Source organism: Dipteris shenzhenensis, chromosome 30 (assembly GCF_047967505.1).
Source record: "Dipteris shenzhenensis isolate YYH24624 ecotype China chromosome 30, Dip_SZ_1.0, whole genome shotgun sequence".
Classification (NCBI taxonomy): domain Eukaryota; kingdom Viridiplantae; phylum Streptophyta; class Polypodiopsida; order Gleicheniales; family Dipteridaceae; genus Dipteris; species Dipteris shenzhenensis.
The window spans coordinates 38080799-38104333 of NC_141625.1; the positions used below are offsets into that span (position 1 = coordinate 38080799).

General features: G+C 44.8%; 1 protein-coding gene across 5 annotated transcripts in view; it reads right to left on the reverse strand.

The window, feature by feature from the left end:
* Nucleotides 1–23535, reverse strand: part of LOC147882077 (putative GTP-binding protein OBGM, mitochondrial) — a 65963-nt gene that overhangs the window by 36076 nt on the left and 6352 nt on the right. For all 5 annotated transcript variants that reach the window (XM_087401712.1, XM_087401710.1, XM_087401711.1 and 2 more), the window contains 2 exons: nt 23341–23428; nt 4234–4371 (listed from right to left, as the gene is read on the reverse strand). In XM_087401712.1, the coding sequence (XP_087257838.1) occupies nt 4234–4371; nt 23341–23403 (201 nt within the window). In that variant the 5' untranslated portion in view covers nt 23404–23428. The remainder of the gene's footprint in view (nt 1–4233; nt 4372–23340; nt 23429–23535) is intronic.

The following is a 23535-nucleotide window of genomic DNA, read 5'->3' on the forward strand; positions in this document are numbered from 1 at the left end:
TTGTTTATTACCGCCCTTTGTTGGACTTAAGGCCAGTTTCATTACAAAGTCGAGGGCCCCTCCATCCTACTTACATATCATAAGATGAACCTAGTTATCCAAGAGGATCTCCTACAGTTACACATTTAGGACATTTAGGACCTGGTTGGCACCTCAAGAGCTCCCTATCAAGCTCAGCTTCTATAGGACCATTGCCTGCAAATTTCAATAGAGGCTTCATCAATTTGCCAGGATATACACGTATCCACCTCCCCCACTCCTTGAGGATATCGACCGGACAGTTCCACGTTTCATCACACCGCCTCAATATTGAGAGCGCTCGATCGGAGGACATACCCAGAGAGGGTCACATCTGCACTCTATGCTCACCAGGATAGGAGACTTCGCTTTCAAAGGCCCTGTGTACTACGAGATCAGAGGTTGCTATCACTACCTCTTCAGAGATAGTCTCGGACGCATATCCAGTCTCATGTCCTACCCAGATCAAAGATGCTTGGCAGCCTTCATTCACGAGGCCATCCGACACACAGATTCGTTGCTCCAGACACGTAGGCACGATCAGGATGCCCAACCAGACTCCTCTAAGAGCATGATCAATGAGTTATTCCAGCCAGATAACAATGATCAACAGGACTATGGAGACCGTGGACATGAGGACCCAAGCTAGGGATTCGATAAACTCGCCAGCGGACTAAGGCACTGATCGTATTAGGGGACCTTCCTCTATGACTAGACCGGAGACACGACCATAGGGGTGAAAGTGGCACTTGTCCGCCGTAGCGCCACGGCCAGGAGACCACAATGGGCCACCTATGCTGACACCCACCAACGTTCCATCATAGGTTCAGCCTCACACATCGACGCCCCCTTCTCGGGATGGACGCCACAGCCCGGAGAGCTTCCTCTCTATGTATTAATGCCTTTATGATCATGATTATGGACTTTTTCTTTTTTTAACTCATCATGGGTGTTGATGCTAGCGGCTCCACCCCTCAAATCATTGTATCAAGTTTCTTTTAGTCTCATAGACCCTTTCGCCTTCCGCAGACCTCTAATAAATTTTCTTTGGTGCTTTCTTTCTGCACAGCTCCTCCCCAGAATTCATGTCATTTTACCTCCCCAATGTTTAAGTCTGCTTCTCTTGTTCTGCTGAACCCACTCTGTTCTCCTGGCACTTACGACTTACATCAGTGTTTGAATGCCAGGCCATTGATTTGCATGAGTGACATATTGGAAACTATTTTGCAGCTTTAATCACGAGCAAGAAGTTGGGAATTAATTTTGCTTAAGTTTACCTAGCTATGCAGCATTCACTAGGCATGAATAAGACCATTGGCATCGTTGTGACACAGCGTCTGCATTCTTGTTTGCTTCCTTCATCCACATATTGATTATGGTTTGGAGAGCATCATTCAATTGGTCCTCAGAGCAGGGGCCATAATCCTAGCCTTAGCTCACAAACCCAACGCAACAGCTGAGGTGAGGTTAGTAGACCAAGAGTAAACAGAAAGAGGCCTCCTGCGACAACCCAAATGCACAATAACTCCTTATGCAGAGACATACAAATCCAATAATCGAATGTATATGTGTGCCTTTTCTGCAAGTCTCTGGAGTTCGTAGTTCTGCACATTTATGTAGATGTACATATTTTCTATAACCCTCTGTAGTTCTCTGCTGGTCTTTCTTAACTATCTACGAAGCTTGTTCAGCTGTGTTGTTTGGTTTGTATCTGCAGTATGCACAGATGTTGATTGTCTGTAATTTCGTCGAATTTGCAGATGTGGACAAGGTTAATCAGCTGCAATTTCTTTGCAATTGTACTGCAGTCTCTGTTTCCTTTCCTCCTGTTTCAGTAAACTACCTTGAGATGTAGCTGTTGTATGTCCAATAAAACTGAACTTTTTGGGTTTGACAAGGCTTTAAGTTAAATTTGCACCTTGTAATGAGTAGTAAGTACCGAAATTTTGGAGTGTGCACGGCTTATTTCTGATATAATTAAGTGGCTTCTCTTGGTAACTATGCGCCGTGTGCGTTTCTCTAATCTGAAGGCTTTTTGTATGAGTGATGCAGATTTGGAAACTTAGCGTTCGCAGCTATCCTTATATGTGATGTGTACTCACTGACCTGTCACCCGTAATGCTTATATGCAAAATGTTGCACCTTGTACAAGTTTGAACCAAAGCCTGAAACTGCCCTTGTGAGAATGTGTTCTTGTGGAACTTGTGTTCCACAAGTCCTGCCTGCAAACTTTAACCTGCAAACCCAGTGATGTGTTATATTTTTGTGCAAGGGCACAAATTGTCATACCAAGGTATTTATTGTGTTCACAGTTTCTGTGTTCCTATTTTATGTCCTCAATGTCGTTCATGGGTTCATTGAAGATAAAGATGTGATCTCCTAAATTTTGTGTTCCAGAAATCTGTTTACAGAGGCAATCCTTTTTGCAAAATTTATGTCCACACTCAGCCAATTAGGCCATCCTCATGAGCCCCACCTAAGGCTAGATGTAGGGGCCTTGCGCTCAGCTAACACTAAGCTGTTAGAATATCTTTCATCTCATGCGTGGTGAGTGATTCTTTAAGTGGGTGTGCCCCCCCAAAGATAGATATAGTCAATTAATTCTTTCTCAGTGAGTCAGCAGGGCGGGTAGAGCCTGGTATAGGCCATTATATGGGCCAGAGACCAGGCCAGATCATGGACAACCCAGGACCTGGACCAATGCCGGTCAGCCGACCTGACCAGGTCAAGTCAACCAAACCAGATCTAGTCGGGTTAGGTCGGCTAGGTCACAGGCCTATCAGTGGGTTTGCTGGCTGGTTTCCCCTATAAATAGGATTCGCTTGCCACTCTTTAGGTGTTCCATTTCATCCTCACACACACCTCTGGTTGGCATTGTTTTCCATGCTATAAGCAAAGCTATCTCTCTCTCTCTCTCCGCCCCTCCTGCTCCCTCTGTGCATGCACCTCCTGCCTAGTGCCTAGCTCCTCCCGTTCCCATTTCTCCTCCCATTCCTCCCGCCCGCTCCTCCTGTCTGCTGTAGTAACAACAGGGCACAACACAGCAGCACATCAGTAAAGGCCGGCCCTGCGCCAGGTCGTGGCGGCGGCGTCGGGACAGCAGCAGCCCGTTTTGAAGCTTAGGTCACGTAGGAGGGGGGTTAGTCTTTTTTCACAGATCGTCAGCCTAGGAGAGGCACAAGAACAACCTATCCTCAGCCCCCAGGCTGAGCTCCCCGAGCTTAGTCTGGGGTGTCAGAGACAGCAAAAGGGCCCCCAGCTATTCACACGCCACCATGGAGCTCCCAAAGGCCTATCAGTAAACCCTCCTACTCCGACATCGCAGCAACACCCAGCCCATACACATTGCATTACAAGTAGAGGACTAGCTCAGACCCATAGGAGCAAATATACTTTCTACACTAGGAAGTTAGGGAGCTCACACTTATGGTCACAGCTCTTGGGAAGAAACTGAAGGAGATGGAGAACAATGGCAAGCAAGGCATCATATAGGAAGTACTACAGATACACAGGGTAGCAACATCTGCACCACAATTGCAGGCTGATCATCTTACATAGTACAATGTAGCTAATCTATAATAACTTTGGGAGTGGTATATGCACTTCCAAGAGACTCTCAGCTATAATTGATGTTTGGTGTTTACCCTTTTTTAAGTGTGCGCTTTGTCTCATAGTCCCGCAAGGGCTTCTTAAGACATTAATCTCTCTCTCTCTCTCTCTCGTTTATGCTTCTGCAATGTGAAACATTGACAAGAGCTTCGATTGAGAGCAGCCTATGATGGCAGTCGTAGTTGCAATTTGGTACTTACTTTTGCAGTCTGTATATTCAGCTTTGTTTTGCCACTTGTTTGCAGAAGTGTTCAAGTTTTAGAGAAGATAATAGTCGTCACGGTTTCCGCTCACGATTCCACGTCTATCTTTGTTATTTCTCACAAGTAAAGCCTTTAGACCCATTTTTTTTCATGTGAGGCATGAAACCTTGGCGTGATAACAACAAAAGGAAGGCTATTCTCAAAACGATGGGGGAAGGAATGTGCACGGGAATTCACACAATTTTGAAACGTATAGAATAAAGCGATGGCACTAAAAGCAAGCCATTACATCATTCTTGCACTTCCTTCCTGAAGCACACATAGTAAGTGAAAGCACTTCATTTTTTTGAAACCGGAAAAAGAGCAAGATCAGACAGAAACTTAGAAGCACGCACGCACGCACCTGTAAGGGAGCAGATTTGTAGAGCCTTTTCAACCCAAATTTTACATCAAAACATGCCCATAAAGGAAGGATTTGTCCTTCATATTGATAGATTGGAGGCGCCAAATTAGAACAAGATGATTGAAAAGGTATAAATGGCTGCCAATAAATGATGCAGTTCAGGTTAATCCAATAAAAAATAGCAATTCAGCCTTCAAATGAAAAGGAGTTTCAATTCTCCCTGCACTAAGAATGCAAATCTCCTACATACACAAATGTGTGTGTGCGCGCGCACATGTGCGCAAGCGCATGTACGTGTGTGTGCGCGTGTGCGTGTGTGCGTGTGCAGATAGATGAAATGATATATGTGTATGTATGTGTAAAACCTTAGAACAAAACAAAAACAAGTATCCTTTTATTTATTTAATTAGTTGTTGTTCATGAAATTTACATTCCACCAAGTTGTAACTAGAGGTGCAGCTAAGAACATTGGGGCTAACTCGGAACCCACTATCCAATTGCTATGTCTAGTGACTCGTCCAGGTGGGCTCACAATAATTTGAGTCAGGTACCGTAATGGTGACCCAAGGATACCAATGGATAATCACACCTTCACTCACAAGCCTGAACATAGGAGCTGTTAAATAGCTGGAATAGCATACTGGTTTGGGGTGTGAGCTAGAACTTGGGGTGGTTCTCTTTATCTATTATGGGAATTCAGCCACCAAGCTGATGACCACAAATCCTAAATGAATTGCAAGCTAGGGATAGTAAGTGTGCATGAATTTTGGCATACCATGCCATGGATGATGGGCTGCAATGGCAATGACACATCTAATGGTAGTAATCCTGGATGTGGGAGCAAATCTCTCCTCAAAGTCAATCCCTTGTTGTTGGGCATACCCTTTTGCAACAAGACGGGCTTTGTATCGATCTATGCTGCCATCAGATTTCCTTTTTAATTTGTAGACCCACCGGGTTCCAATGGCATGCTTGCCGGGAGGGAGACCTACTAATTCCCATGTGTCATTTTTAGCAATGGAATGTAACTCAGCTCTCATTGCATCCATCCACTCTTTGCTGTCAAAAGCATCTTTATGGCACAGAGGCTCTTCATTGCAAGCTGTAGCAAGGAGTGCAAACTCAAGAAAGTGACCATGCTGTCTATTCCCTGATCTTGTCCAGGCAGCAAAAGGCTGATCTTGTTTGCTGTCCCTCAATGTATCAAGAAGCCATCTAGGAACTTGCCTTTGCTGACAGCTCTTTCTTCAATGACTGCTTCATGAATAGTGGGATCATTTTGTGCTGGAAGAGAAACCTGCAAATCAGCATGAGGTAGTGGCTGATTATTGCTTGGTGGAGGGCCTGCAGGAGGCTCATGTTGCTTGTTAAAGTCCTCTTTTGAGGATGGCAGAGGTAACCAAGATTCAAAGGCATCAAACATGTCAACATCTGGCTTAGCTTTGCATTCCACAAGAGGAGAAGCTGAATGTTCAGCAAAGATTACATCTCTACTGACAATAATCTTCCCAGTATTTGGTTGGTATAACCGATACCCTCTGCTCTCCTGGCTGTAACCAATAAATATGCATTTGATTGCCTTGTCATCAAGCATATGTCTTACCTGAGATGGTATATGAACATATGCAAGACACCCAAAAACTCTCATGTGTGAAAGTAAAGGCTTCCTGCCTTTCCATGCTTCATAAGGTGTAACAGTCTTCAATGCCCGTGTAGGTGATCTATTCAGCACATAGTTGGCACACATCACTACATCAAGCCAAAAGTTATTGGGCAAACACTTGGCCTTAAGCATGCATCTGGCCATCTCCATTGTGGACCTGTTTTTCCTTTCAGAAACAGGATTCTGCTGAGGAGTGCAAGGAGTAGTACATGAGTGAATAATTCCCCATGAAGACAGAAATGCATCAAACTCCTTTGACATATACTCTCCCCCCCTATCTGTATTGAGGGTGACAAGCTTGCACCCTGATTCATTCTCAACCATATTCAGCCATCTCTGAAAGCATAAGAAAACTTCAGATTTGGCTTTTAAAGGATATATCCAGCAATATCTTGTCAAATCATCAATGAGAGTCATGAAATACTTGTACCCCCCAATGGCATTTGTCCTCATTGTGAGAGTTTTGGACAATTCTTTTGAAAAGGAAATCGATGCATCTTACCCAAAAGACAACCCTCACACACATGTTTGGAAACTGTGTGAGTTTGAGGTACATCATTTGCCATCTGCTGCGAATGTAGCTTTGCAAGAGCTCTATAATTGAGATGACCCATTCTCTCTTGCCAAAGATGAGTTTCAGCAAGCTGTGAATCTGAAATAGCAAATGCTTCAATAGAAAGTGCAGCTGAGTGATGATCAAGGTGATAAAGCCACTTTTGCAAAGTGCCAGTGAGAACTATGGCATTGTCATCATGAAGATCATAAACTAGGCATCTGTAGCCATCAAAAATCACTCTGAAACCTGAAGTAGCAATTGCTGAAATTGAGATCAGGTTGACTTCAATTCCACGCACAAAGAGAGCATTTGTCAAAGTGATAGGCTGACTTGAAATAGATGTGAGCTGCACATCTCCAATTCCTTTTACAGCATATGAAGCATTATTAGCACATGTGACAGTCCCCCCTCGAGGTGCATCAACTAAAGAGTGAAACAATTGTCTGCAAGATGTGACATGCTTGGAAGAACCACTATCAAAGTACTAGGACTGAGCATCATTAACAGTAAAGAGTGCATCAGCTTTAGAGGGGTCAAATGAGCAATGGACAGCCCATGCCCAATCATCCTGAAGAGCATGTGCATGAGAAGCATCTACTGACTCATGGGATTCAATAGCATGTGAGGCATTAACTATCAATCCTGCTTTCTTTTTCTCCGAAGCAATGCGCTTTATGCATTCTGAAATGTCATGTCCAGGCTTGCGACAATAGTTGCATCTTTTCTTCTTTGACTTATCTGCTGTATTTTTAGATGCATGGGAGGAATTGCAGCTGCTATGCGCAGATTTTGGCTTGCCCATAGGCTTGGAAGCCTTGCCTCTTCCTGTCTGCTGTGAAGCAAATGCATCATCAGGAATAATGGCTTGTCTATTAGCTCTACTTTGCTCTTCCTGCAAAAGCAAAGTAACTAGCTAATCAAAAGAATAGTGGTCTGAATTACCCATGGCCACTAATCGAAGGGTTGTAGCAAACCCTTGATATGTATCTAGCAATCCATTCAATGTGGTACTGACAAGCTGTGAATTTGGCACCACCTCATCAATGTTGGCAAGTTGTTCCATGAGGTCCTTGACCTTTGTCAAGCATGCATCCATAGAGTCACCTTCATTCATGCTGACTTCCTGTAATTGCCTTCTCAAATATGCGACACGTGCTTCATTGCGAATCTGATAGAGAGAAGCCAATTTATCCCTAGCATCCTTTGCTGTCCTGCAAGACCAGATGTGTGTAATAATGATTCTCTTGCATGATAAAGCAATACATGAATGTGCATTTGCATCTCTTGCATCCCATCTTGTCTGTTCCTCAGTTGGAAGAGTAGTAGCAGGAGTGCTAGAAGATGAGGCATCAGGAGTACCCCCTGCAGAGGGACCAACAGTAGAGGCAACCACTGCAGCATTGGCTGGCCTCAGATCAACCCCAGAAACAATATTCCACAAATGCTTTGCAACAAGAATATGTTTCATGAGATAAGACCATATCGGATAGTTGGTGCCATCCAACTTATCATCTTCACGAAGAATGCCAAATAGATCTTGATTGTTCCCAGCCATAGCAAATGTGATACCCTGAAAAAGACTTGAAAACCCAAAAAGCCTCAAGGCTATCACTGCAAAAAGCTGGCTGTCCAAAAATGACAGCAAATATCTGCAAATTTCCGACCCAAATCAAAGAGCAAATGCAGATCTGACCCAAATGTGACTGTGGCAGGTAATGTTCACTACAGAAACAGCAAATCTGGCAAAAGCCGCAAATTTATTGAGGGCAAATAGGCCAAAAAGAGGGAAAATGCAGAAAAGCCCCAAATTTTGCTGAAATTTTTGCAAATGTGACCCAATGTATAGCCTCAAGGCTTGAAACTGCAAAAATGTGAGTTACTGTCCCAAACACCAGTTGAAATTGAGCTCCCAACACAAAAGCCCCAAATTATTGTTGACCTGAGTGATGACGTGGCAAATGTGACAGTCCTGAACCTGAAATTAACTGAAAACTTCAATTTTTGGAAGGATTTCAGTTGTCAACCTTGTCAAAAGTATTGTATTGACAGGTTGAAGGTCCAGATGTCAAAAGCCCTAAATTTTTCGGTTGGAAATTAGGGTTTGACAGTAAAAAACTGTCAAAAAACAGTAAAAGACTGCAAGAAATTTAACATGTGCCAAATGCTGTACCAAATCCCGGAGTAAACACAACTGTACAGATGCCAGTACAGTAACAGGTACTATGCCTGTACGGAGGTTGTAGGATGCATGTACGGAAGCAGCACGAAGCCTCTAGGGACGATGTACTGAATGCAGTATGAAGCAAATAACTGAATCCAACGTACAGAAGTACGGATGCAGTTACGAGGTAAGTATGGTGTACTGAACAGGTACATTGCTGGTACGCTGTGCGGAAACTGTATGACGCAGTACTGTATGCAAGTACGGACGTACGGAAGGTGCAATGCAATGGAGCACAGTACGGTATGCAGGTACGGATGTACGATGCAGGTACATTGTACGACAGCGCATGTACAGCAATGTACGACGAGTGTACAGATCGCAGGTACGACGCTGAGTAGGTACGACAGATGTACGGGCAGCTGGTATGGAAATGTACGGGACAGTTGTACAGACTGTACGGGGACAGGAAGCAGATCCGTGCTTTGATACCATTGTAGGATCGTTGAATGAAAAGAGAGTGCAAGGTACAAAGAGTCGAAGAGTCATAGCCGTCATATCAATCTTGAGTAGTGTGTGAAGAACAAAGTACATAGTCCTTGTACCTAGACCTAGGACTAAGTGTCCTATGTGGCATAAAAGGCACACAATAAACTAAGTGCCTATACCAATGCCTACAAGGCACATACCAGGGCCTATAGGGCATCACTAGAACTAGGAGAAGATGGCCTACAGCAGTATGCCACGGCTTCCCACATACTTGGTGCACCACCACCATAGTCCCGATACACAAAGCAGGGGATCCTATGGACACGGGGAACAATCGCACCCTCATGATTGGCCACACATTGGCCAAGATCTATGGGTCACTACTAGAGAGGGTACTTAGCAACCACATAGAGCTCCATGGGCAGCGAGCACTAGGGCAGGCGGGTTTCCAGAGATAGCACTCCACTTTGGATCATATCTTTACTTTGCACACCATCATCAAGGAAGCCAAAGCCCGACACCGGAAAGTTGTAGACTTTCGGAAGGCCTTCGACACTATCCCACGAGCCTGTCTCATCACAAGATTGCGCGAGCTATAGATCCCAGAGACGTTGATTTGGGGGGTTATGAGCCTATATGAGTCGGTCAGAGGAAGAGTCTGAGCCCCAGGAGGTATATCAGATTGGGTTGAGAGCATGATTGGGGTGAAGCAGGGTTGCCCTCTCTCGCCGACCCTCTTTGGACTCTACATCGATGAGATCACATCCTTCCTAGACCGACTAGGGCGGAGAGGGCTCACCATAGGCTGACCTCTTGATTCAGATATTACTATATGCCAACAACATAGTTCTTCTATCTTCATCGGCTGAGGGATTACAGAAGCATCTGGATGCCCTTGAGGTGTTCTGCAGAGAGAGGGACCTGACTGTCAACCTTGGCAAGACCAAGGTCATGATCTTTAATACCTCACGTCCAACGCTTCTTCGACACAACTTCTCATACAGAGGGGAGCCAGTGGAGATAGTACAGTCCTATACATATTTGTGCACGGTCTTCGCAGGACCCATTTTCTCGATGACCCACGCTGCCAAGGCACGACTCACATGAGGCCGGAGCGCTCTAGCCCGACTAGAGAGACAATGCTTCCAGGCACACTTCCAAGATCCTCCGACGAAGAGCTGGCTCTTTGACACTCCAGTACGGCCGCGACCGCCATGTATGCAGTGCCCTTCTAGGCAAGTGACATTCCAACAGTAGATTGGAGGAAGTTTGAGAGGCTACAGGTCTCAATGGGATCCAAGATGATACGGAGTAAGCCCTCAGTTCCACATGAGATCATACAGGCAAAGTTTGCCATGACGCCACTATATGCCGATGCTATCTTCCAGACAGTGACTTTCATTCACAGGGTATGGGCTCTGCCTCATTGGAGACTACCGAGGGTAGTTTTGGAATCATCCCGACACCTAGCAGGTGAGGGAGCAGCCACCTGGTATGCACACACAGACACATGGCTGACTAGCCATGGCATTTTGATGGACAGACTACCCCCATTTCAGTATAGCATGGATGCCCCTCCTGAGCGACTTCCCCACGATGAGATTAACCGTATCATACGGTTAGACCTCCTTCAACTCACCACATCCCAGACTTGGTTGAGGGACCAGCTGCTCCCCACCAAGATGCAGTTCTATCGTGATCACTTCCTCAGAGTCTCTGATGATGGTTTCATTATCCGACCTCCTTATCTAGATGACAGAGGAGTCTCACATGCACTCTGGATTGCCATTGGCCAGATGCGAGTTTCCTCCCATCAGCTTAGGATTGAGGCAGGCCGAGCTGCAGGTCTACCCAGAGAACACAGGATCTGCACACTATGCGACGTGGATACCATTGAGACTGAGGAGCACTTCCTATGTAGCTGCCTGGTTTACTATGAGATACGAGGCAATATCACTGCCTTTATCAGGAGGGGACCGCCTTCGACCCGCTCTCTGGGTTGATACACTTCCAGGACCAGGTCTGTGTAGGGTTGTACTTGATGGAGATGCGCTGACACCAAGAGGCACTACTGAGATAGGCCAGAGCACTATCAGCACCGACAAACTACAGGATACAAAGCCGGACCCACCTCAGAGATAGGTTACAGACTTCTATGCCTTCGAGACGGCTCCTGGACACAATGGAGTTGAGGATGAGGAGATTGTCGACATGAGAGCAGCCTGGATCAGCAGTCGGTCACACCAGACTCTTCGGACTACTAGAGCGCACACCACCAGAGCGCACACCATTGAGGTTCGTCCCATCACAGCACTACTTGTAGGGGACCGCCAGAGCCAGAGACAAGGGATCACGATCAACGTAGCCTGACGGGTACTCAGATCGAGGCAACCGCAGCCACCACCTAGACGCGAGACAGCCCGACAGTTATAGATACGTGACATCTTCATGGCCCAGCAAAGAGACCTGACCTGACTTGATCTGGACACTCCTGACTCTTGATTCAGATTCTGATTTTGTCTCTATTCTATTCTATTTAGACACTAGATGAGTACTTGGCAAGGGCTTTAGCTCACCCCTTGCCCCAGCCCACAGAGGCTTGTATGAGATCTTCATGGCCCAGCGGAGAGACCTAACCTGACTTGATCTGGACACTCCTGACTCTTGATTCAGATTCTGATTTTGTCTCTATTCTATTCTATTTAGACACTAGATGAGTACTTGGCAGGGGCTTTAGCTCACCCCTTGCCCCAGCCCACAGAGGCTTGTATGAGATCTTTTTTGATGTTGTATCACTCTGGCCCATAGACCCGCGAGGTCTTCCGAGGATGTTAATATATATTTCTTTCTTTCTTTCTTTCTCTCCCTCTCTCTCTCTCTAACACATACTTTTTTTTTTTGGGTGAAATCATTGATTGATTATATTATATGAGTAGTAACCTCAAAGAAACGTTCTACAATTACATCAACTGAAAATTTCAGTATATGCCAAAAAGACCTCATGATCTATGCAGCGGGTCTGCAAGCAATCAAAGAAAGATTGCTGCAGAGAATGTCTAAAAAAGCCAAATAGAGAGAAAGTAGGATCACCAAAGACTTTACAATTCCTATATGTCCATAAAATCCATAGTGCCCAGTAGCGAACCCAAACGAAGAAAAGATGAAACTCTGGTCTGGATGGATGAAACCCAAATAGCCAGAAGAACTTCCCAAACGGAACAAATGGGAATCTCGCTCGCAGGTGCTGTCGAAGCAGATAAAAAAACTCACGAGAGCACGGACATTTCCAAAACAAGTGAGGCACAGTCTCCGAAGAAGCAGAACACCTATGGCAAAGTGCAGGAGCAATGTGTCGATGAGCTAATAGCTGTCCAGATGGAAACACTCCCAAAAGAACTCGCCAAAAGAAAACCTGTTGCCGAAGTAGTACTTTATAGGCCCAAAGTTGCTGTAATCTTTTCCTCCACCACTTGGCTGGGCGATGCATTCGCCAAACAGAATCACCTCTCTCTGAAACCCAAGGTTGAGGCAAAAGGATTTTATACAATGTAGGTACAGTAATCTGAGATAGCCTCAAAGGACGAGAAGAGGACCCTGGAGAAGTCAAAGTCCAATCTTCTAGTCGGTCCTGGAGTTCCAAAGGAGGAATCGGAACAAAGGGCGAGAGCATAGAAGTAATTTGTCGCCACAAAGGACGATAATGAGAGCCCAATCCATATGTAGTGGCTGCTAGAGAAAAGGGGAGCACAGTACCAGCAGCATCTATAACATCAGCAACCGAGGTGATGCCTTTAAACGAGACAAAGTAGGAACGTTGAGGTTCCTGTAAAGCCAAGGGAGGCTGAAAGACTTTCGACCAGTGAATGCTTTCAGCTCTCAAAGAATTCCCAAGCAAAGATTGCCGTCCATTCCATTCCAGATGAGAAAGAACATGCTTCCAGTCAAGAAGCAAGCGGGAGACAAAAGGGCATCCACGCAAAGTGCCATCAGTGCAGCCAAAAAAGAAATCCCAGTGATCGAGTTGCCAATGACCAAACGCAAAAATACTGATATGAGTGACCAGAGTCCTAATCATAAGAGCCCAAGGCTGATCACCTTGCAGAAATTGCAGCAACATTTTCCCCCTGTGGGCAAGAATATGCACATGAATATCAATCCACCATGCATCTTGGGAGAACAAATGTGATGCATGCATCGAAAGCAGCCTGAGACTTTTTTTGCCATGTTTGGATCGCCAGAAGAGTTCCATAAAGACAGACATGAAAGATATAAGATCTGCCTTAGTGAACATGATCAATGGCGAGTAAAATTGAATATATGCCACAAGGATGGACTGCACTATTCGAAGATGAACGTGCAAAGGTCAGGTTGCCAGTTTCCAATACTCAAGCTTTTTCCGAAGCTTAGCCAAAACCCAATCAGTTTGTTGTCGGCGAGTGAGTTCCCACCCCAAAGGGTAACCAAGATGACGAACAAACTGAGTGGGTGGAATGGTATCCCCAGGCCATAATAGACTATGCCAGTCTTTGGAATGCAAAGGGAGCAACTTAGACTTCTAAAAATTAACATGAAGACCAGCTGCCAAACCATAAATAGAGAGGGCCTGCATCAAGGCACCAAGATCATGGGGCATATTCTTCGGGGTAAAGCATTAAGCTTGAGCAACCATGCTGCGATTAGCATCCAATTCCAAGCCATGAAGTGATCCTGTAGCCACAAGATGATCAATATATTGCAGCATAGGATGAGTAGCAATGGCATACAGTAAAGCACTGAGAGGGCATCCCTGGCGGATCAAAGAATTCCCAAGCAAAGATTGCCGTCCATTCCATTCCAGATGAGAAAGAACATGCTTCCAGTCAAGAAGCAAGCGGGAGACAAAAGGGCATCCACGCAAAGTGCCATCAGTGCAGCCAAAAAAGAAATCCCAGTGATCGAGTTGCCAATGACCAAACGCAGAAATACTGATATGAGTGACCAGAGTCCTAATCATAAGAGCCCAAGGCTGATCACCTTGCAGAAATTGCAGCAACATTTTCCCCCTATGGGCAAGAATATGCACATGAATATCCGTGATGTTCAATCCACCATGCATCTTGGGAGAACAAACGTGATGCATCGAAAGCAGCCTGAGACTTTTTCTGCCATGTTTGGATCGCCAGAAGAGTTCCATAAAGACAGACATGAAAGATGTAAGATCTGCCTTAGTGAACATGATCAATGGCAAGTAAAATTGAATATATGCCACAAGGATGGACTGCACTATTCGAAGACGAACGTGCAAAGGCCAGGTTGCCAGTTTCCAATACTCAAGCTTTTTCCGAAGCTTTTAGCCAAAACCCAATCAATTTGTTGTCGGCGAGTGAGTTCCCACCCCAAAGGGTAACCAAGATGACGAACAAACTGAGTGGGTGGAATGATATCCCCGGGCCATAATAGACTATGCCAGTCTTTGGAATGCAAAGGGAGTAACTGAGACTTCTAAAAATTAACATGAAGACCAGCTGCCAAACCATAAAATAGAGAGGGCCTGCATCAAGGCACCAAGATCATGGGGCGTATTCTTCGGTGTAAAGAAAGAATCATCAGCATAAGCTTGAGCAACCATGCTGTGATTAGCATCCAATTCCAAGCCATGAAGTGATCCTGTAGCCACAAGATGATCAATATATTGCAGCATAGGATGAGTAGCAATGGCATACAGTAAAGCACTCAGAGGGCATCCCTGACGGACCGAACAACGAAGAGTCCACTCATCAGAGATATCCCCAGAGATAATGCAAGCCGCATTGCTATCTCTGTAAAGCCAGTAAATAACCTGCTGCATTTTTGGTCCAAACCCCAAAGCTCGCATAGTTTGCGAGATGAAATCCCATTGAACTGTGTCAAAGGCTTTTGCAATATCTACGTGCAAGAGTAGAACATCCTGCCGCATGTATTTGGCATATTCAATCCCAATATAAGCATTGGCAATGTTATCTGTGATATGGCGATGTGAAACAAAGCCATATTGGGAGGGATGCAACCCATCATGCAAATAACCTTTAATCTGATCAACCACCATTTTGGCAATGATCTTGTAAATGACTGGCATGAGTGTGATTGGCCTCCAATCACCCAGTGAATCACATAGCTACTTTTTTGGAATCAGCTTGAGAAGACCTTTTTTCCATGACAAAGGCATCTGCTGATTTTGCCATGCTGTATTTACAATTTGCAGCAAGGTGAAATTAAGAAGATCCCAGAATGCAAGAAAAAATTCAACAGTGAGACCATCCCATCCTGGAGATTTCCATCTACCACAGGATCTTAGTGCATCAGACAATTCCCTTTCAGTGAAGGGATGTTCAAGTTCCAAAGCCTGAGCATCAGTCAAAATTGGATGGACATGCTGCAAAAGAAGCTGACGTGCAGACACGACCCGAGGAGAAAGAGTATCCAGATGCCCAAAATGAGTGGAGAAGTGCTGCGCACATAAATCAGCAAGCTCTGAACGAGATGTTGACCAAGAACCATCAGGCATCCGGATCCGACAGATATTGGCAGCCTGTCTTTTGTAGTGTAAACTCTTAAAAAATTGCTTGGAAGAGCAGCCTTTATCCAAAAATGCCCGTTGTCTGGATCGAGTTTCCCATTTAGCAAGCGATCTGCGATCATTAGATTGAAGAGAGAATTGAGCCTGGCATAAGAGCATGCTTTCCTCTGAAGACAAAGGGCGAAGATGAGCAAGCTCAGTCAAACTTTGACATGTAAATTTGGCATGTGCTACAGTCTCCCTTGTGGCTTGCATATAGGATTTGCCATAATCTCGAATAACTACTTGCATCCGAGCAACAAAAGCCTACCAGGCATAATCCAAACCAATGCGTATCTGACGAGAGAGAGGATAGCATCAGAGACCAAGGCTTTAAAGTCAGCATGCTCCAGATAACTATTATTAATCAGCAAAAGCCTTCGGCAAGGCAATCTGTCAGTGGGAAATTCATGTAAGAAAAGCCTCAACCAAAGAGGAGCATGATCCGAATGTGTGAAAGCATGATCAACCCAAATTTGACAAGTAAAGGCATCACAATGCTGTGGATCAATCTGATACCATCTGTCCAAGCATGCCCGATAAGAAGATTGAGCATTATGCTGAAAGGTATAACTCGGAAGCATGGGCTGTAATTCCTTCCAGAGATCAACCAGGCGCAGCTGAAGCAAAAAATCAGACCATGCCTGTGTTTCAGAAGCCAACATATGAGGGTGGCTTAAGGTGTTGTCACCCGATTGAGGGGCATTATTAAAGTCACCACAAATGAAGGCATGTTGTCGCCGTGGATAAGTATGCATGGCAGCCCAGATCAAAGCTCTATCACGAGAAGACTGGGGGGCATAAACCGGCACTGGGCAGCCACATGCCCCTCTTTGCCGCACCTGAAGCATTTACCCTCTTTCCTGAAAGTTTCAATCTATTCAAGGGTAAACTGTGCTCTTCCCTTATAGGGCTTTTGCACCTGGTTTCCCCTCGGCTTTTGAGGCTGAAATCCCCTCTTTTGAGCCTTGGGAAACTCTCTTGTTTCAAACTTGGGGGTCACTGGCTTTTTATCCCTCGATAACCCTGCCTGTAGTGAAGGCACACCAGTAGGATCGTGCATGTACATGAGACTAGCCACATTGGTTGAATACATGAGATCTGATATTTCTTTAATATCTTTGGTGTTCACTTGGGCCTGTATCTTTGGAGTGAGTCCTGCCCTGTACTTCCTGAGTTGAGTCTTGTCAGAAATATACTTGAAAGGCGAAACCTGCAAGTATGCGTCGCAAAATTTCTAGTTAGAAGACTCAACTGTAACTTGTGCTTCCATATGAATGCTCTCCCAACCCAGAAGGACATGATCTTGAAACTGTTTGGGAATAAACTGTTTATAGAAAGCTTTCTTGAAGTCCTTCCATTTCTTGGGGGCTACATAGTTGGCTGTTTTAGCTATCCAACATACACTGGCTGTGACATACTGGGTCATGTTTCAAACCCACAAGAATGAGAATTGCTGCTATCATGGGGCAAAGTCAGAGACCAGCAAGCGCTGATTTTATTTGATCTACGGGCTACTGAGGCTGGGAATAAAGACGGAGGAGTTGGGCAGGGCTTTGGATGCGGATCAGATGTTCTGTAGGAACCCTGTGCCAATCACTCCCTTGATAGGGAAGCTCCGTCTTCATAAACAGAGTTATGTGGATCATGAAGACTTCTCCATTTCTCCACTGAAACATCATGATGTAGTCTTGGGTATGCCTTGGTTTCATCGCAAGGCAGTAAAGTTGACTCTTCTTGAAAGAGTGCTGGAGTTAATACATAGGGGCAAAGTATATCGTGTGGTTGCTAGGAATAGAGGGGAAACTATTCCCATTGTATCAAATTGTTCTGTTGGAAAAGAAATAAAGTCTGCAGTTTCAGCTTACATGATTTTTGTATAAGAGAGAGATGTGGAAATACATGCTGAAATAAGTGAGGCAAATCATGCTGAAATAAGCGAGGCAGATCAGAATAAATTTCAGTTTCTTGAAAATTTTGAAGATTGCTTTTCTGACACTTTGCCAGGGGAGCTACCCCTTGAGAGATCTGAGGATCATGGCATAGAACTCATTCCTGGCAGCGAGCCACCCAATAGGCCCCCATACCGAGTTAGTGCAACTCAGCGAGAAGAGATTATGACTCAGGTGCAGGACTTGTTGTCCAACGGGCTGATTCAGCCCAGTTTTTCTCCTTTTTGTTCCCCTGTACTGCTAGTATAGAAGAAAGATGGCTCATTCCGTATGTGCGTCGATTACTGCGCACTGAACAAAATGACCATCAAGAATAGATTCCCTATTCCACGCATTGATGATGTGCTGGATCAGTTAAATGGAGCTTCAATTTTCAGCAAGATAGACTTAAAGAGTGGCTATCACCAAGTGAGGATACAGCCTCAGGATGTGCACAAGACAGCGTTCCACACTACTTTTGGATTGTATGAATATCTGGTGATGCTTTTCGGATTGACAAATGCCCCAGCTACTTTCAATAGGATGATGGATCGTATCTTCCGACCTTACAGACAATTCACCGGTACCTTCGATGACATAATTGTCTTTTCTAAGTCCGAAGAAGAGCACAAGGAACATCTTTCTATAGTGTTTCAAGAGCTGAGAAATCATCAACTCTATGCAAACAGCAAGAAAAGTGAATTCTTCCTGGAAGAAATCCATTACTTGGGGCATATAATATCCAAAGATGGGATACGGATGGATCCAGCAAAGATCTGTGCCATTCAGGAATGGCCAGAGCTGAAAACTGTGCATGAAGTTCGAAGTTTCCTAGGTCTGTGTTCTTACTACAGAAGATTTATCAGGCATTTTGCGGATATAGCCACTCCACTCCACGATCTTACTAAGAAAAATGCAGCTTTCAGATGGGGAAATTTTCAAAAGACAACCTTTACCACACTCAAAGAGAAGCTGACTACAGAGCCAATCTTAATAGTTCCAGATTTGTTGATATCAACCATTTGATGTGGATTGTGATGCTTGTGGGGAATGTGTTGGGGCTGCATTGCATCAGAATCGTCATGTAGTGGCCTATGAGTGCAGGAGACTCCGAGATGCAGAGAGATATCTGGGAATCTATGAGAAAGAGTTATTGGCTGTAATCCATGCCATCCATACATGGAAGCATTATCTTTTGGGTGCAGATTTTACAGTTAAAACAGATCACCAAAGTCTAAGATACTTTTTGACTCAGACAAAACTTTCCGAGAAGCATATGAAATGGGCAAACATGCTGTCAATGTACCATTTTCAGATTGTCCATACTCTAGGAGTTCGGAATAGAGTGGCAGATGCCTTGTCCCGAAGACCCCAGGTCAACAATGTAACTATTGCTTATCATCAAGACCTGGAAGATATGAGGGAGCAATATGCTAATGATGCAGATTTTGGTGAGATTTTACAGCAAATGCAAGAGGGGCAGTCCACCAGTCACTATTCCCTGAAAGATGGGTATCTTATGAAAGATGATTGCCTATGCATCACTCAAGAGATGAGGAAAAAGATTTTGGAGGAATGCCATGCACCTCCCTATGCTGGACATAGAGGAATTACAGCAGCAACTCAAGCACTAGAGAGGTATTTCTCTTGGCCAGGGATGCGATACATCAATTTGTTACTGAATGCCTTACGTGTCAGAAAGTACAAGTATCTTGTAAAATTCAAGAATTATACAGCATTGGATGCCAAGTGGATGGATGAAGACATGTTGTCCGATCATCCACAGCTTTTCGATGTTTACAAGGAAGCTTTTTAGTTGAGGTCAACTGAATAGAAGCCGAGGGGATGTCACCACAATGTAAATATCCTAAGTCAAAGTACAGTTGACCATTTATCTGATCATAATTAAAGAGTTTTCATATGTGTTAATTATGGTCAAAGAGTTCTTTTAATGGTCAAAGAATTGACTACGGTCAAATATACTTGACTCTGGTCAAGTAAGCCTTACTGTGGTCGGGGAGACTTGGTTTATTACCAAGCGGGTTAACTGTGGTTAACCAGAGAACCACAGAGCTGACTACAGTGAGAGTGTTGACTTCGGTCAACGAGACTTGGCATGCGCCAAGAGGGTTAACTGCGGTTAACCAAGATGTGCCAACTTCGGTTGGAGAGTTGTGCCAACTTCGGTTGGAGAGACTTGACTATAATTAAGGTGCCTCGACCCTTGGTCAAAGCCCCTTTAATTATGATCAAGAGCGTTGACTTCATTAACCAGAGAATAAATATATATTTTTATATTTGTTATGTGTGCACATGTGTTCAGTGGGGATGCCCACTATGACTAGAATTAGTCCACAGTGTGTTATTTGCATGCAAAGCGCTAACAATTAATGGGTGCCATGGTGGTGCGCTTTAATTAATTGTTGCAGGTACTAGGAAGAGTAATTTTCCTAAGCGCTACGGGAGCCTAACAATTATCTAGGAGGTGGTTCGCGTGACCAAGTGCTTCGAAGACTCCAGAGTTGCCCTTAGTGGCGTAATAGGACTTAGTCTAGATTTTAGACAAGTGGCATGTGGCCAATTTGAAATGAGCTTGAAGCTCTTGAAATATGGATTCATGTTGGATTTTTGTAGCAAGCAGCTCTACGCTGAACTTTTGTAACAGCTTTCTCTCAGGGGGGTCCAGCCCGACGTTTTGTCCTGGGCCCTAGTGTATCTGTTGAGAGAGGGAGAGAGGGAGAGAAAAAGAGAGTGTCTTTGTTGTCTTTTACGAAGTGGGATTACATGCTGCCCATTTGGCAGCCCCTTCTCTCTCTCTTCTCTGGGCATACCTTGCCCTAGGCATCCCTACCCCATGCTCTCCTTATTTGGGGGTTTACAGATGCAGAGGTGATCTTTCCAACAGATCAAAGTAGCTGAAAGATGGACTTCTAACCATGAAACTAGTTGGAAAAGGCATCATGAGACTCAAATCTATTCCAAAGTTCAATTTCTCAAAACCACTATATTCGGTCAGTACAACCCTGCGATATGGAGGCCTTGGATCTTTACCAAAATTGTACCAATCTTACTATATACCATAGTTAGGGGAAACGGAAACGGGGAAACAAGGAACGGAAACGGAAACGGAAACGTTTCGGGATTTCTGGGAGGGCTGAAACGGGGAAACGCCACGTCAGCAAGGGAAGGGAGTAGATGATGATGGAGGGCTGAAGCAGGCTGCAGGAGAGAAAGGAGAGGAAAGGAGTGAATGGGGCTGAAGGAGGGCTGGAAAACCTTGAGGATGGAGAGAGTATGAGGCTGAAGGAGTGGAAGGAGCCTGGAGACCAAAATCAAAAGCAAAAAGACAAAAAATGTGATTTTGGAGACCTAGTAGCCTGTGTTGTCTGAAACGGCACGTTTCAGGGCTCTGAAACGCGTTTCAGACTGGCTGAAACGTTTCAGCCAGCCGTTTCAGACCCTGAAACGCGTTTCAAGAAACGGGGATTCTCTGAAACGGCGTTTCAGGCCTGGCTGGGCTCTGAAACGCGTTTCAGCGTAACTGTGCTATATACAAAGGAGGGTGAGGGGCACAAGAGGCTGCCATGTTGTGATTTTCACCAAACCTGCCAACATGGCAGCCATTTGGAGCCTTGGGAAGAGAGGAGGGAGATTCGGCGAGGAGGAGGCAAGTTCGGGCTAGAGGGAGAAGAAAAAACACACGTGGTGAACATAAGGGCACGTGGGTAGAAAGGCTGGGGGCATCGCGACATGTGGCAGCTACAGTGAATTGCCATACGCGTGGGCTGAAGAAATCATGACACATGGCCTCTTCTCCACGACTAGCCTCAATACGTGCGCAACAGATAGTCCACGGCTCCCTCCAGTCGTTGGATGGGCCAAAATCCAAGCATGCTGAGTCACAGATCAACTCTGAGAGGAGCAACGGAGTAAATGCTAAGGTCTGGTGGAACAAATGCAGAGCTAATTGCCGCAGGTCTGCACGGAGAGAGGAGATTCGCCACAAATGCACACGACTCAAGCCCAAAAGCTCGAGGGACACCATGTGTCATGGCGTCGTCGAGCCACGAGGCAACATCATGCCACACATGCAAGATTGCCCATCGATGCACGGAAGACGGGATTAAATGCACTTCTGACACACGGAGAGAGAGAGAGAGAGAGAGAGAGAGAGAGAGAGAGAGAGAATATAATATACTATATATAAATATAAATATAATAATTTACATAATATATTTATATATATATATATATAGAGATAGAGAGAGAGAGCAAGTTTGATTGCACAAAAGACATAGCAAGAATGTGAATCTCACGACGACTTTTGAATTAAAACAAAAACAAGGCCACAATGTCAATGTCTTTTTGTGTGCTCTTACTAAAACAAAAACAAGGCCACAATGTCAATGTTTATGCTTGAGTTTCTATTCCCATTGGGTTACAATTTATACTAAAGATCCATGAAGTCCAGAATGAAGTGCTAGCAAGATGTTGATAGAATAGATGTTGTAAGTATAGGTATAGGGATATCTATATCTGTGTGCATCTATATCTGTGTGTGTGTGTGTGTCTCTATATATATATATATTACTTTTTATTTCTTTTCAGAGTCCTAAGAGCGAGCGAGCGAGCGAGAGAGAGAGAGAAAGAGAGAAAGAAAGAAAGATATATCAATGTCCACGGAGACCTCGCGGGCCTACGGGACAAAGCGCACAGAAAAGTGAACTCATACAAGCCTCAGTGGGCTGAAGCAAAGGGTACGCTAGGACCCTTGCTGAGCACTAATCTATGCTAACAGAATCATAATCATAAACATGATCATAATCATATCATATCAATCAATCTATCCAGGTGCTGGGACAAAACCGAAGCCTGGTACAGTGATGGCTCTTTGGTGGGCTGCGAAAAAATCTCGTATCTGCGTCTGTCGAGCTGTCTCGAGCTGTGAGAGGGAGACAGACACCTAGAGAATGAGTCATCCTCACATGTCAGTCCTTCAAGCTCTTCCATAGACTTGGCATCTCTCCCTCATCCTTACCATCTCTCCCTCATCCTTACCATGCAGCTTTGCACTATCCAACAGCCAAACATGCATAAGCTGTCTCCAGGGATGTGACCTACATATTTTCCCTAGAAGGGGCGTCTGTGCAGGAGAGCTCAGTCAGCCCTTCCTCTATATAAACAGCTAGATTGTGGCTATTTTGTCTGGCTGACAACCTCACCATCAGCTCCAGGACTCCCCTTTCTCGATCTCAGGTCAAACTATCCTCTCTCAGCCCTGTGACACACTCTCCTATACATTGCTAAGCTGCCTATGCAATCTCAGCCCAGCTGGAAGAGTATCCAGCCCGCTATCAACTGAAGAAGGTCATCTTTTTGCTTTAACTTGAAGTAGAAAAGTTGTTCTAAGCCTCCAAACTCAGAAACAGCCCCTATACTCTTAGTTTGATGTATCTTATCCTCTCCAGGAGGCTGCTAGAAAGCTTGTCCCCTCAAGGCAGTCCTTCCAACATGAGCATTCGAGATTTATGGTGACATTTTTGCAAGTTTTCACTCAGTTTGGCTCATTCTGTTCATATTTCTGCAGTACCTCTCTTCTTTTGTATTAGAAGCTCCATCACACACACACACACACACACACACGCACGCACACACGCAGATGCAAACTAACATAACAAGAGCATCTGTGACATAATGAGGAATCCTAAACTGATGAAAGATAAAATTCCAAACCTTAAAATGTGATAAGCAAGACTTGCAAACAGCCAGATAACCAAGGGATGTGATGAGCTTCATGGCGAGGTTTTTTAACTCCCAAATCCTGTGCATTAACCACAAACACAATGAGCAGGAATGGACAAGAACACCAACAATGAGCAGGAATGGACAAGAACACCAACAATGAGTTTGCGAGCTGAAATTGTGATG